Consider the following 14,104-nt stretch of genomic DNA (forward strand, 5'->3'; position numbering starts at 1 on the left):
TTAGTTTTAGTTGTGCAATTGTACAATTTTATATTTGTATATATTGCAAAACAATAACCACAATAAGTCTAGTGAACATCCATCACCTCACATAATTTTTTTCCTGTGATGAGACCTTTTAAGATACACTGTTTTAATGACTTTGTTGTATACAATACACTATTATTAAATATACTCACCAATCTGTACATTATATCCCCAGGACTTAATAATTTTTAAGTGGTAGTTTGTACCATTTGATCCCCTTCATCTATTTCATCCACTCCTATACACCTCTTGCTTCTAGCAATGACCAATCTGTTCTGTATATCTATGTGTTCAATCTTCTACTTTTTAAATTTTTTTAAGACTCCACATATAAGAGATCATATAGTATCTGCCATTTTCTATCTGACTTCACTTAGCAAGGTCCATCCATGTTTTCCCAAGTGGAAAGATTCCCTTTTATCACCAAATATTATCTATATACATTTACATGTGTATGTGTCTATATATATATGTGTGTGTGTGTATCCATTCATCCATCATTGGACGTGTGGGCTGCCTTCTTTTTTAGGCTATCTAAATAATGCTGCAGTGAACAGGTGGGTACATATAACTTTTTTTTTTTTTTTTTTTTTACATTTTTTTTTTTACATATAACTTTTAAGAGTGTTTTTTATTTTTTTCCCAGAAGTGGAATTTCTGGACCACATGGTAGTTCTATTTTTAATTTTTTTAGAAAATCCCATAATTTTTCCAGAGTGGCTGAAAATTTACATTCCCACCAACAGTTTATAAGGATTCCCTTTTCTCCGCTTCCTCACCAATATTTGCTATTTCTTGTCTTTTTGATAATAGCCATTCTAACAGGTGTAAAGTAATAGCTCATTGTGGTTTTAATTTGCATTTCTTGGATGATTAGTGATGTTGAGCACCTCTTCATACTGGCCATCTATGTGTACTCTTGAAAAATATTTATTTAGATCCTCTTCCCATGTTTTAATCAGATTGCTTTTCTGCTGTTGAGTTGTATGAGATCTTTATATGTTTTGGATATTTGCCCCTTATCAGATATATGATTTGCAAATATTTTCCATAAGTTACATTTTCATTTAACCGATGATTTCCTTTGCTGTGCAGAAGCTCTATAGTTTGATATAGCCCCATGTGTTTATTTTTGCATTTGTTCCCTTTGCTTTTGTTGTCAAATACAAAAAATCATTCCCAAGATCAGTGTCAAGGAGTGTGCCATTGGTTTTCTTCTAGAGGTTTTATGGTTTCAGGTCTTACATTTAAATCTCTAAGCCGTTACAAGTTAGTTTTTGTGCATGGTGTTAGATAGTGGTCTAGTTTTTCTAACACCGTTTGTTGAAGACTGCCTTTTCTCTATTGCATCAACATATTCTTGGCTCCTTTGTCATAAATTGATTGTATACATGTGCGTCTCTGTCTCATTTATTTATCTGCTTTTATGTCAATACCATTACTATTTGATTATTATACCTTTGTAATATAGTTTGAAATCAGGGAGCATGATAACTCCAGCTTTGTTCTCTCTCAAGATTGCTTTGGCTATTTTAGGTCTTTTGGTTCCATAAAAATTTTAGGATTCTTTGTTCTATTTCTGTGAAAAATGCCTTTGGAGTTTTCCTAAGGATTACATTGAATCTGTAGATTACTTTAGGTAGTAGGGACATTTTTATAATATTCCCATAATTCATGAACATGGAATATCTTTCCATTTATTCATGTCATCAATTTATTTCATCAATTTCTTAGTTTCCAATGTACAGATCTCACCTTCTTGGTTATATTTTTTCCTAGATATTTTGTTCTTTTGATGCAATTGTAAATAGGATTGCTTTCTCTGATAGTCTTATCATTTGTGTAAAGAAATGTAACAGATTTTTGTACATTAATTTTGTATCTTGAAACTTCTTTGACTTTGTTGCTTATTTCTAAGTTTTCTGGTAGAGTCTTTAGGAGTTTCTATATATAATATGTCATCTACAAAAGTTTCATTTCTTCCTTTATAACTTATATGCCTTTTATTTCTTTTTCTTGCCTACATCCTTGTTCCTGATCTTTATTTTTACTATGTTGACAAATGTTCCCTCTATAACCACTTTGTTGAAAGTCTTTTTCATAAATGGATGTTGAATTCTGTCAGTGCTTTTCTGCGTCTATTGAGATAATTATGAGTTTTAAGCCTTCATTTTGTTACTGTGGAAAATGAGACTGATTGATTCTCAGATGTTGAAACAAGCTTTCATCCCTGAAATCCCATTTGATTATGATGTATTATCCTTCTAATGTATTGATGTATTCAGTTTGCTAATATTTTGTTAAGGATTTTTGCATATATGTTTACATCTGGTTTTGATATCAGAGTAATATGTATGCTCAGCTCAGTCACATCCTATTCTTTGCGACCACATGGACTATAGCCCACCAGGCTCCTCTGGCCATAGAATTTTTCAGGCAAGAATACTGGAGTGGATTGCCATTTTCTACTCCAGGGAATCTTCCCAACCTAATGATCAAACCCTTGGCAGGCAGATTCTTTACCACTGTGCTCCCTGGGAACCCATCGGAGTAATAATACTGACCTCATAACATGAGTTTTGAAGTATTCCTTCCTCTTCTATTTTTTGGAAGAATTTGAGAAGGATCAGGCTCCCCAGGTGGTGCTAGTAGTAAAGAACTTGCCTGCCAATGTAGGAGACCTAAGAGAGACAGGTTCGATCCCTAAGTCGGGAAGATCTATAGGAGGAGAGCATGGCAACCCACTCCAGTATTCTTGCCTGGTGAATCCCATGGGTAGAGGAGATTGGCAGGCTACAGTCCATAGGTCACACAGAGTTAGACATGATTAAAGCATCTTCGCATGCATGCACAAGAAGCATTGGTATTAATTTTTATTTAACTGTTTGGTAGAATCCACTAGTGAAGGTGTCTAATCCTGGACATTCCTTAGTTAGGAAGTTCTTGATTACTGATTCAATCTCCTTACAATAATTGGTCTATTCAGATTTCAGTTTCTTCATGATTCAGTCTTAGTAGAATATATATTTCTAGGAATTCATTCATTTCTTGTAGGTCTTCCAGTTTGTTAGTATGTAATTGCTGATAGTCATCTAATGAGCCTTTTAAATTTTGTATTAATTCAAATGTCTCCTTTTAAATTTCTGGTTTCTTTTCTCTCTTCTTCTTGGTGAATCTACCTAAAGGTTTATTAATTTTATTCATAGTCTTAGGGGATGCGTGAACCTAAGCCCCACTGACCGGCAAAGCCAGCAACCTAGAGGTGTCCCCTGGGTGCCAGCTGAAGGTACAAGCCCCTTCCTTTTCGGTACCAACAAGCTAAAGAGGCCAGGGGGTTACACACAGATGGCTCCCATGAGCCTCCATCTCTGGAGAGTATTCAGTAGTTCCTTATCTGTATGTTAAATTACATGTCTGCCCCTCAGCCAGTGCTTTAAGATAAGCAAATAAGCCTATTTCACAGCAAGTCTGGGTGCTTTGCAGTCAACCACTTCTGCACAACACCCAAGGGGGAGAGTCCATGCTGGTGAACTCTTCAGTGGACCGAAGCCCAACTGGCTTTCAGAGCTACATGGTCTGGGGGCTCGAGTGCAGGTCTTAAAAGTTGTGATACCCAATGTGGGGGTCAAACTTTTCACTCCTTGGGGGAGAAGCTGGGGGTACTGTGTCCCCTCCTGATTGTTGCTTGCAGCACAGAAGGTGGAATTTATGGTGGGATGTGTCTAAGCCTCTCCTACCCATTTTGACATGGGGTTTCCTTGTTTTCCTGATAAGTAGGAGCCACTCCCAGGTGGGGCAGTGGTAGAGAATCTGCCTGCAATGCAGGAGACCTGGGTTCAATCCCTGGGTCAGGAAGAACCCCTGGAGGAGGAAATGGCAACCCACTCCAGTATTCTGGCCTGGAGAATCCCATGGACAGAGGAGCCTGGTGGGCTACAGTCCGTGGTGGTGCAGAGTCAGACATGACTGAGCACACACACACAGGAGTCACTCAGCTGCTTTTGGTTTTTTTTTTTTTTTTTGGAGGAAACTGTCCCACATGTGGCTATCGATTCACCGAGTGTATGAGCAGCAGTGAGTTCACGACCTTCCTATATTACTCTTAAATCAGAACCCCCAAATGGGTTTTAATATCAGTCTGTCCTCTTACTGCTTTTGGGAACTTTATCAGCCTCTGTGCCTCTGTCTTCTCATCTATACAGTGAAAATATCTATTTCCCACTTGTGACGACTGAACAGAATAAAATGTACTTAGCATATAGTAAGCACGTATAAAAAATAAGCATCAATTTGATGGGGATAATAGATGCTAACAAATAAATTATCAGACATCTGAAGTTCATCACTCTCTGGACTGTGACAGAGCCCAACCCCAGCCTTACCTAGATTCTCTGTATCTCCAAGGTAAGGAGGAGATCTAAGGCTGGGGGGGTGGGGGCGGCAAGTAGCCTGCCTTCCTGCCAGCATATTTCCATGTTTTTAATGATTCTGTCTTGATCACTTTTACTTAAGATTCATATTAAAAAGAACTATATTAAGTCAGGGAAATATGTTTTCTGTTTACTTTTTGCATTAAAGATTTTAGTTTTATAAAGCTGAGATGAATGACTAAATAAGGATTGAGCAAATGCTCCTTGAGCACCTGCCATCCCAAGCAGGTAAAGCACGTCCCCCGGGCCCCGAGGCACCCTTGGCCAGGAAATGCTCTGAGAGCGCCACCCAGCAGGACGTGCTGCCAGCAGTGGAAATGTTTCCTAGAGCTGTGCTGTCCACCGTGGTGCTCCCAGTCACACGTGGTTACTGAGCGCTTGAGATGTGGTCTGACGGAAGAACTGAGGTTTTAAATTTTAGTTAAACGGAAACAGCCAAATGGGTTTAGTGGCTGTCATTGGACAGCACAGTTCTATCAGTTAACATAGTGATGTATTCTTAAGACTGACTGATCACTTGAATCAGGTGAAACAAAGTAGTTGTTATAATCTTTTTATTTTTGATAAACAAGTCAGAGAATGTCAATCCTGCTTTTAAATGTGAATAAGACCTTTATATCTAGAAAAAGAAGGCCTTCTGTAAGATTCTAGGATTCTCTTAAGTACTCATAATTTGAAATTCAGTCCTTGATCCAGCAATCTGAGATGGTTGTTTCTCACACACACACAGAACTGATTAAATTAGGATGTATCCTGCAATTGTTACTCAGGAAATACATGGTATGTGAATTATTAAATAGTTAATTCTGCAAGCAGTGGAAAATGCATTTCTAGCCCTGTATGTGATGCAATGATTCATAGGAATCTGTGTCCCACAGTTCTATTCTTCTACTGCTTTTTCTTCAGTTAAAAGGAATGAAAGAAATTGTAAAGCTCAAGGGAGAATGTTTGCTCAGGATATACTTTTGTTACTGTTTCCCAAGGTAAATTGAAAGAATGGTCTCTGGTCCTCTATGGCACCTCTGTGCAGCCATACTCCCCCACCAATGAGTTTCCTAAAGTGGAGCGTGTCCGCTACAGCCGAGTGGAAGACCCCACCGACGACTATGGGGCGGAGGATTATGCAGGTGAGCTGGCTTCCCGTGAGAAGGCAGGCTAAGGAGAAAAGCTCATGCGTCATTCCCCCAAGGAGACATACTTCTACTCATATTGTGATCTATTTCAATCCATCTTCCTATCCCTTAAACATATTTGTATGTGTAAATTCATATATTCAAACATCAATGTTTTTTTCTTCAAAACTAAAATCACACTGTATATAGAACGTTCATATCCTTTTCTCCCATTAAATATATTATTAGGAGTATATTTCCCTGTTGTCAAATACCCTTAGAACACATATTTAAAAGACAGCATAATCATCCATCCTGTGATTGTATTACATTTAATCCATAATCTGGGATATGTAGTTTGCTTTATATTATTTTTTACACTATTTTAAATAAGAGCTCAATGAATATCATTATCAGTTTTTGACTATAGCATCTTTGACTATTTCTTTAGAATAGAGTTCTAAGAATTACCACATCAAAGGGAAGCATCAGTTTTAGGGCTTGGATATGTCGCTTTCCAGACAAGATGTACCAGTCCACACCATGAGCAGTGTTACTGCCCTCATTCCTGCCAGCTTTGAGTGGAAAGAAAAAAACCAAAGAACAGATTTAAATTTTTATAGTTTTGACTGCTAGGAAAGCTAAACATTTTTTTCCTTTGTAGTTCTGAGGTCACTTTTCTTACTTATAAAAACTTTTTGTATGTTATTGACTCTCACATTGTCTCATATTTGCTAAAAACCATTTCTCTGGAGGGCAGAGTTTATAGTTTCATATAACATTTATAATTTCTTTTATACAGAATGTTTATTCTTTAAAAATAAATATCCACATGCATAGTTTTGTAATCTGATTTTACATTTGGCCATTAACTCATCTAGAACTTACTTTGATTTATAATATACACTGTAAAGTGATGTTCTGTCTTTATCTTTCAAACAGACTAATGACTGAGTTGCCATCCCTACTTTTATTAGATTGTTTCCTTTATAATAACACAGTAAGTTCTTATACCAGGGTCTCTTCTGATACCACTTTTTCTGATTTATCAATCTAATAATACTTAATCCAGTAGCACCCACAATATATTTTAATATGCTGAACATCTACTTATCCTCATAGGCATTCTTAAGTCCCCCTTTAAAAATCTCATTGAAATTTAGTTTAAATATACATGCAATCTCATGGGAAGAATTGTTTTTACAGTTTACAGTCTTTCCATCCAAAACAGACGTTTTTTTACTGAAATCCTTTAATTTTATGAAGTGTTTTTCTTGGTAGTGTTATTTCTACATATTTTGGGTCTAGTTACTACTGTAATGGAAAACATTCCATATTTTCTAACTACTGTATTCTGGTATCAGAGACATCTACTGGCTATTGTATGTTTACCTTACATCTGACCATTTCACTTAACTTTATTTGTTGTATTTTAGAGTTTTTGTGTATTTTAGAGTTGATTTTCTGGAGTAGTTAGGTACTGTAGACCTATCATCTGCAAATTATCTTTTCTCTTTCCCAGTGTATTTGTGAGTCCTGTCTTATTGTACTGTTTACCACTTCCAGCAACATTCACTTCTTCTGGGATGTAACACTTAACGAAAAAGGCTTTCCCTAATGGAGAACTGTTTTTAAATATCAGCTTATTGTACCCTTAGACCGGAACCATCTTGTCTTCCTGCAGCTAAGCTCTCTGAGATTCTTTTTCATTAATCACTTTAACAGAGTATTTAAAATATGCATTTGGTTCCTTTTATTCTGAACAGGTAGTATCCTAGTGTCAATAACCAGCTTAGAGAATTCAGACCAATTGAACTAACCAGAGCTAGATTGTGTTCAACTTTTGCTTTAAGTTTATAACATTACTATTCATGTTACAACCAGCAAACCATTTATTTTGTCTTCTCTGATAGGACAAAGTATATCTAAAAACATAAATGGAGCTAACAGTAATATATTACTATGTGTCTTATGGTATGTTTCCCATTCAAATTTTGGTAATGTTAAAATTCCAAACAGTTATATACATTTTGTGGTTTTTCTCACTGCATCTCCAAAATGTCCACATTGGCACTTGTGAGAAAACAAAGACAATTATTTCATTATTACCCAGCAACCTAAAATGCTAAACTGCATCTGGGATAGTTTAGGATTATGAAAGAAACAGCACAGCATGTGACCCTGCCATACAGAGTCCTTTGGCACATATCAAGAATAAATGGTTTGGGATTTTTTTTTTAATTGTAGAAATCATCTGGTGAAAATTTAGGGCCACCCAATAACTCCTTTTCTTTGGAGCTGTGATTTTCATTTTCATTAAGAAGTCAGCCTTTGAGAGGGTCAGATGGCATTCTCATAACTAGGTCCCTGTACTGTTTCATCGAATTCCAGGCACTGTGGGACCCACAGCTGGCTGAGCTTCAACTCTCACTTAGCAGAAGCAGAAGCACTCTCTCCTCATGAACTACAGTAGTCAGCTAAAATGTTCCAAGCTGCAATAGCTGTGAAACTTAATTTCAAGATCAATTTTAAGGCTTTTGGGAAAACAGAGATAATCAGTGCTGTCAAATGACTCTTATGATTAAGCAGAAATATACGTTAAGTCTGTAGCATTTTAAAATGACTCATTTCTATTCAGATCCAAAGGTCATGACCTACCCCTAAGTAGGAGGCCTGAACTAAGAAGCAGGACCTCTGTTGACCCCAACTCTCCTAGCTATATGATCAACTAGGCAAGCCACTATAACTTTTGGAAAAATCATTTTTATCTGCAGAATGAGGGTATATGGCTACTAGATTTTTCTCCAGATCATTCCTCCCCTACTCCTACCATTTTATGTTTCAATTTAGTAACTGTAGAACATAGTCCTACAATGACTAAAGGAAACCAAATTTCAACAAAAGTAAGACCTTTTGATTAAAATAAGTGTGGCTCAAGACAATTCTGGTACCCTTGACTGACTTTCTGTATATTTCATGCACCATGTAAATCACTAGTTAAAATCATATGAGTTTTCAATGGGAAATAGCTTGAAGATTATGAGACCAACTGTCTCAAACTATGGAAAACAAAAAAAGGGAGTCAGTCAAAGAAATAAATTATCTATAACTAGCCCATGTCATTAGAAAATCTCTTTTCACCAATCACAAAATAGCTCTTTTTAGCATTATTTTTTCCTGCCTGTGCATTCTTTCTAGTTCTTCACCAAAGAATACACAGCAACAGACATGAGGAACCTTCATCCTTGGTCTGGAATTCTTTAAGCTTGCTTGCATCTTTTAAAACTCAGGTGTAGTTTTCTTTTGTTGAGTTGCCCATTGGCCTATGGGTAGGATGCAATTTTAAATCTATTATCTGTGCCTGAAGTACCTGCTTTGTAATCCAAGACGAGATGCTGATAAAATTGTGCCAGGTGCCATAATGATGTTTCTTTCTGGCTCCAGAATCTCAGAGGTACTCAGTGGCTTTAATGACCTTGGATAAGAGAGGCAGTCTGGTCAGGACATTGAATAACAGCCCTCTTTTCTGCCAACAGCATAAAATTCTCATTTTTGTATGAATCCAACATTTTTATTATTATGCATATTTAATTGCAATCAGTTTTTTTTTTTCTAGTTGCTGCAGTGGTTTTGTTCTTTTGAATTCTGGATTATTTGTCATTTCCCACAAAGCATCTATATGTGTACTTTGAAGACAAGATCCCGACTAGGAGTTACATGCTTGATACTTAGGTAATTGAGGTTCCCCCCTAGAAAAGCAAGAATTCATCTCTGGGCTTATAGCCACATTAAACATTAATCCATCTCAGTGCATTAGAAACTCTTAAGGAAAACTCTTATTGCGTAAGGGGGAGAAAAAGCCTATTTTTATCCCAAATTCAAGTTAACACTTACTTGCTTAAAATCACTTTTTCCAAGTGTTGTTCTGGTTTCTTTTGGAGGTCCCTGTGACCCTGAGTGCAGTGAGGTGGGCTGTGATGGGCCAGGACCCGACCACTGCAATGACTGTTTGCACTACTACTACAAGCTGAAAAATAACACCAGGTAAGCGAGATGCCCCCTCGGGTACCTGAAGCACGCTCCCGGGTGGCAGTTCCTCGGAGCTCCCACAGTTCACCAGGGGCAGGTTTCCAGGGTCTCCCCCGCAGGACCGAAGTCCAGGTGCTGCTGCACAGGCCCCTACGCCTCGCTGCATCATTCGAATAGTGAAACTGATACTGAATTACAAAACACCCAGTTTTGGTCTGTAGGCTAGGAAACTGCAGAGGTCTTTTCTCATATTTCAAAGGATGATGGGGAGGGGCTAGATATGCACATGCCTGATCTTCCCTTCTAGACCTTTCCATCCCACTGATGTTTGAGGCCCCACAGCTGCACTTTCCCCCCAGGAAATGGATGATTTTCTGAATTCCTCAAAGTGTAAGCTTTCCATGTGGCAAAGCTGCTGGTCCCTGTACGTCCTCACTGCTCTGCTCTGGACAGTAAGGTGGGCCTGCTTGAACCCATGCTTCTGAGCTCCTGGCTTCTGCCTTGAGCGGATATGTATCCACAGGGACGGCTGTGGAACACACTGCCCATCAGAAGCCATGTTCTTCCAGGCTGCTTCCCACATCCCTAACACCTCTCCCTCCGGTTTCAGAAGGAAACTCACTCTGGGAAGCCAAGCTGCAGGGTATCCACACTCCAGTCACCCAGGTCCCCTTCCTGTCACATCCATGCTGGAATTTCAGTTCTTTAAAGGGAATATAAAGCAAAAATTAAATTTAAAAAGAATTTTTAATTAAAAATAAATTTCTTAAAAGGAAAAGTCCTTGGCCACCCCAGCCCCTCTCATTATCTCCTAGACTGGCAAATGCCTGACATTTAATTAGTACTCAGTAAGTACTTGTTAAATGAATAAGTAAAGCCCAGACCTTCAGTTATGGGCAAACAAAGAAGTTATTTTTTTTTTTTATCATAAACAGCATAAATTTTCAAATACATTTTTTTTCTTGGCTATGCCACACAGCTTGCAGGATCTCAGTACCCCAACCAGGGACTGAACCCAGGGCCACATCAGTGAAAGCCCAGAATCCTAACCACTAAGCCAGTAGGGAACTCCTTAAATATATTAATTTAGACAATAGCATACACACCCCAGAATTCATATAACAATACACAACAATAGAAGTTAATCCCTTATATAGGGATTTTTGCATAAAATCATGGCTCACACATCTTCCCTTCAACCCAACAGACACCCTTCTTGTCGAGACTCAGTTTCTAGCCATCATCCCCTTTAAAGAGCTAGACCCGAACTGGAAGACGGTTTGGACCAAGACATTCCTTGCTTGATGGACTTGGTATTATGTAACTGCAGTGCTACGTCAGCACCCTACATACGAGAAGGCTTACCCTTTGGATGTTTAAAAAGGATTTTGAGAATGAGGACCGCTGTGTGCTCAGCACCTTACTGACTCAGGACTGACTCTCTGGTGACACTGCTCTTCTTTGTCATTCCACAACGCAGAATCTGCGTCTCCAGCTGCCCTCCTGGCCACTACCATGCTGACAAGAAGCGGTGCAGAAAGTGTGCCCCCAACTGCGAGTCCTGCTTCGGAAGCCACGGGGACCAGTGCCTGTCCTGTAAATACGGATACTTCCTGAATGAAGAAACCAACAGCTGTGTCACTCACTGCCCTGATGGATCATATCAGGACACCAGTGAGTTGATTCCCAAATTTGGTTTTTAGAGAGGAAGTATAAGGTTTCCACTTGAACGACCTTGGGAGGGATAGTCCCCCTCATGACATCTAGGCCCTTTCTTAATATCAAAAAGGAGCTAGTCAATTTTTAGGATAACACTAGAATATTTTGTAAAAAAGAATTTGTAGAAAATTTTGCAAAACATATTTTGTGTAAAAATACCTGTAACTAACTCCTTCAAGGGGTGCTCTGCCTCAGCTTCACTGACTTCCTAGGAGGACCCACAAGACTCGGTATATAATTGTACTCAAGAACTCATGGTTATAACTTACTGTAGTAAAGAGATACAGAGTAGAATCAGCAAAGGGGAAAGGCATGCGGGACAAAGTCTGGAGGAAACTAGGTGCAAGCTTCCAAGAGTTTTCTTCCAATGGAGTGACACAGGATGCATCCCATTCCCATCAAAAATCTGTGACTATGTGTGAAGCTCAGCTACCAGGGAACCTCCCTAGGGTTTCAGCACCCAGAGTTCTAACTGGGATCTGGTCATGAAAGCTCCTCTGGTGGCTCCGTGGTAAAGAATCCACCTGCCAATGCAGGAGACATGGGTTCGATCCCTGGGTTGCAAAGATCCCCTGGAGAAGGAAATGGCAATCCACTCCAGTATTCTTACCTGGAAAATCCCATGGACAGAGAAGCCGGGCGGGCTACAGTTGGCGGGCTACAGTCCATGGGGTCTCAAAAGAGTCAGACCCGACTTAGTGACTAAACAAAAACATGAAGGCACCCTCTGCCTATAACATACCAAAATTCCAGACTCTGCAAAGAAAAGCAGGTATTCAATACAAGCCATATTGTTTCTACAAACAGTTTAGGCACCATGAGCCACTCTAGTCAGGGTAGTGGGAAACCATGAAATCCAACTTCCCAGATGTCCGCCATGGGCCAACCTTACAAGGATAGCAGCCAGGCCTGCTTTTTTCTGCACACTAAGCAAAGGAAACAGACCTTTATGATATCAGTAAGGTTAAAAACATAACTTGCATGTAAATAAAGCCTGGAAATTTATCAGAGAGTTATTTAACCCATCAATAAAGGAAACTAAAGGTGATAATTGGGTTCAAAGACTATCAGGTATTACAGTCCACCAGGAAAGGCAAATGAACTCCATTTGCTGAGTTAGGGAAAAAACTGAATAAATTTCATACATGAGAATACAATTAGAATTTTGGAGGGTTATTTTTTCAAATGGGCAGAACTCACTTGCAACTTTTATCAAACAAAAATTTATAAATTAACATGTAACTTCATAGAATGTGGGCTCTAATCAAATGCCATTAGTAAACAGAGAAGGCATACTCCCTAGAGAATTCCGTAATCCTCAGGCACACCTCTTTTTAGACAGTGCTCTAGTATGGCCCTGGTAAGGACTGCAGGAATTTTTTGCTTTATTTCTGAACCCTGGGTAATATATCTGAATGAGAGTGTCACACCACAGTATGACAGTGAAATTTCTTGTTTCTACCCAACCAGAGAAAAAAGAAAATGCAACTTTAAAGGAAAGAGTTTTTTTTTGTTTTTTTTTTTAAAAGCAGCAAGAATTTTGAAGTGGATACCCTTGCTCCTTAAGAAGTTTTCTGATTCAAACACAGGGAGCACTTCTCTATGAGGGAGATGGGGCTTTTGACTTACCTTTAGAGCAGTGGGGAGGGGTTCCAGCTGTAGTTTTTATTTTCCCTCAAGTTTGGAACATGACCTGCAACTTGATGGAAAAAAGAGAAAAAGAATGTGGAGCAGACCTAAGGGATCAGAAGTAAGTAGTATTCCTTGAAGAAAAAATTCAAAAGTCAGTCAAGAAGCCTGAACCTTGGAAAACACGCCCAGCCCCAAGGAGTGGTTGTGAACCAGCTCTTCCCCCATCATGTGCCCTGGGGGGCACGCCTGAACCACCACCACTGCCAAGGATCCCAGGACTGGGCACAGCCTATATCAAGAGGATGATGACCAGCACATACTAAGGAAAGAAGCAACAGGCATTGGTACTAAAACAGCCCTTGCACCAAATGTATTAAACCCACACAAGCTACACATGAACTCCGCCACATATAAACAGCCCTCCAAGACCACGGTAGGTAATTCTTTCTCCTAAACTCACAAGGTAAGAGAAGTAAAATGAAGAAGAGAGGAACTACTCTCAGGTAAAAGACCAAGAGAATTCCCCTGAAAGAACAATGAAACAGATCTTTTCAGCCTAATAGACACCAGTTTTTGAAAGGAGATGATGAAAATACTGAAGGAATTAAGAAAGGCTATTGACAGAAACGCAGAATACTGTAAAAAGGAACTAGAAAGAGAGAGCAAGAAAAATTAGAAAGACTCATTTACAGAGATGAAAGCTGAGCTAATGGCAATGAACAGCACAATGAACATATGAACATTACAGAAGAATGAATAAGTGATCTGGAAGATTGGATTATTCCCTTTATCCTATCAGGACAGCAGACAGAAAGCCAAATGGGAAAAAAGACTAGAAACAATATAAGAGACGTATGGGATAGTATAAAGCATGCCAGTGTACACGTGATGGGGATTCCAGAAGGGGAAGAATAAGAAAAGGGGGCTGAAAATGCATTTTAAGAAATTATGGCAGAAAACTTCCCAAACCTAAAGTAAACAGGTATCAAGGTACAGGAAGCACAGAGAGTTCGAAATATGATAAACCCAAACGGATCTATGCCAAGACATAATAAAAATGGCAAAAGTTAAAGAGAGGATTCTAAAAGCAACAAGAGAAAAACAGAGTTAATGACAAGAAAACCCCCATAAGGCTATCAGCTCATTTCTCTACAG

General features: G+C 38.8%; 1 protein-coding gene across 9 annotated transcripts in view; it reads left to right on the forward strand.

The window, feature by feature from the left end:
- Nucleotides 1-14,104, forward strand: part of PCSK5 (proprotein convertase subtilisin/kexin type 5) — a 494,109-nt gene that overhangs the window by 309,489 nt on the left and 170,516 nt on the right. For all 9 annotated transcript variants that reach the window (XR_009691159.1, XM_061132953.1, XM_061132954.1 and 6 more), the window contains exons 14-16: nt 5,441-5,584; nt 9,511-9,613; nt 11,079-11,272. Coding sequence is in view for 8 of the 9 variants with exons in the window: in XM_061132953.1 (XP_060988936.1) it covers nt 5,441-5,584; nt 9,511-9,613; nt 11,079-11,272 (441 nt within the window). In the remaining variant the exon portion in view is untranslated. The remainder of the gene's footprint in view (nt 1-5,440; nt 5,585-9,510; nt 9,614-11,078; nt 11,273-14,104) is intronic.

Source organism: Dama dama, chromosome 29 (genome assembly GCF_033118175.1).
Source record: "Dama dama isolate Ldn47 chromosome 29, ASM3311817v1, whole genome shotgun sequence".
Taxonomy (NCBI): Eukaryota; Metazoa; Chordata; class Mammalia; order Artiodactyla; family Cervidae; genus Dama; species Dama dama.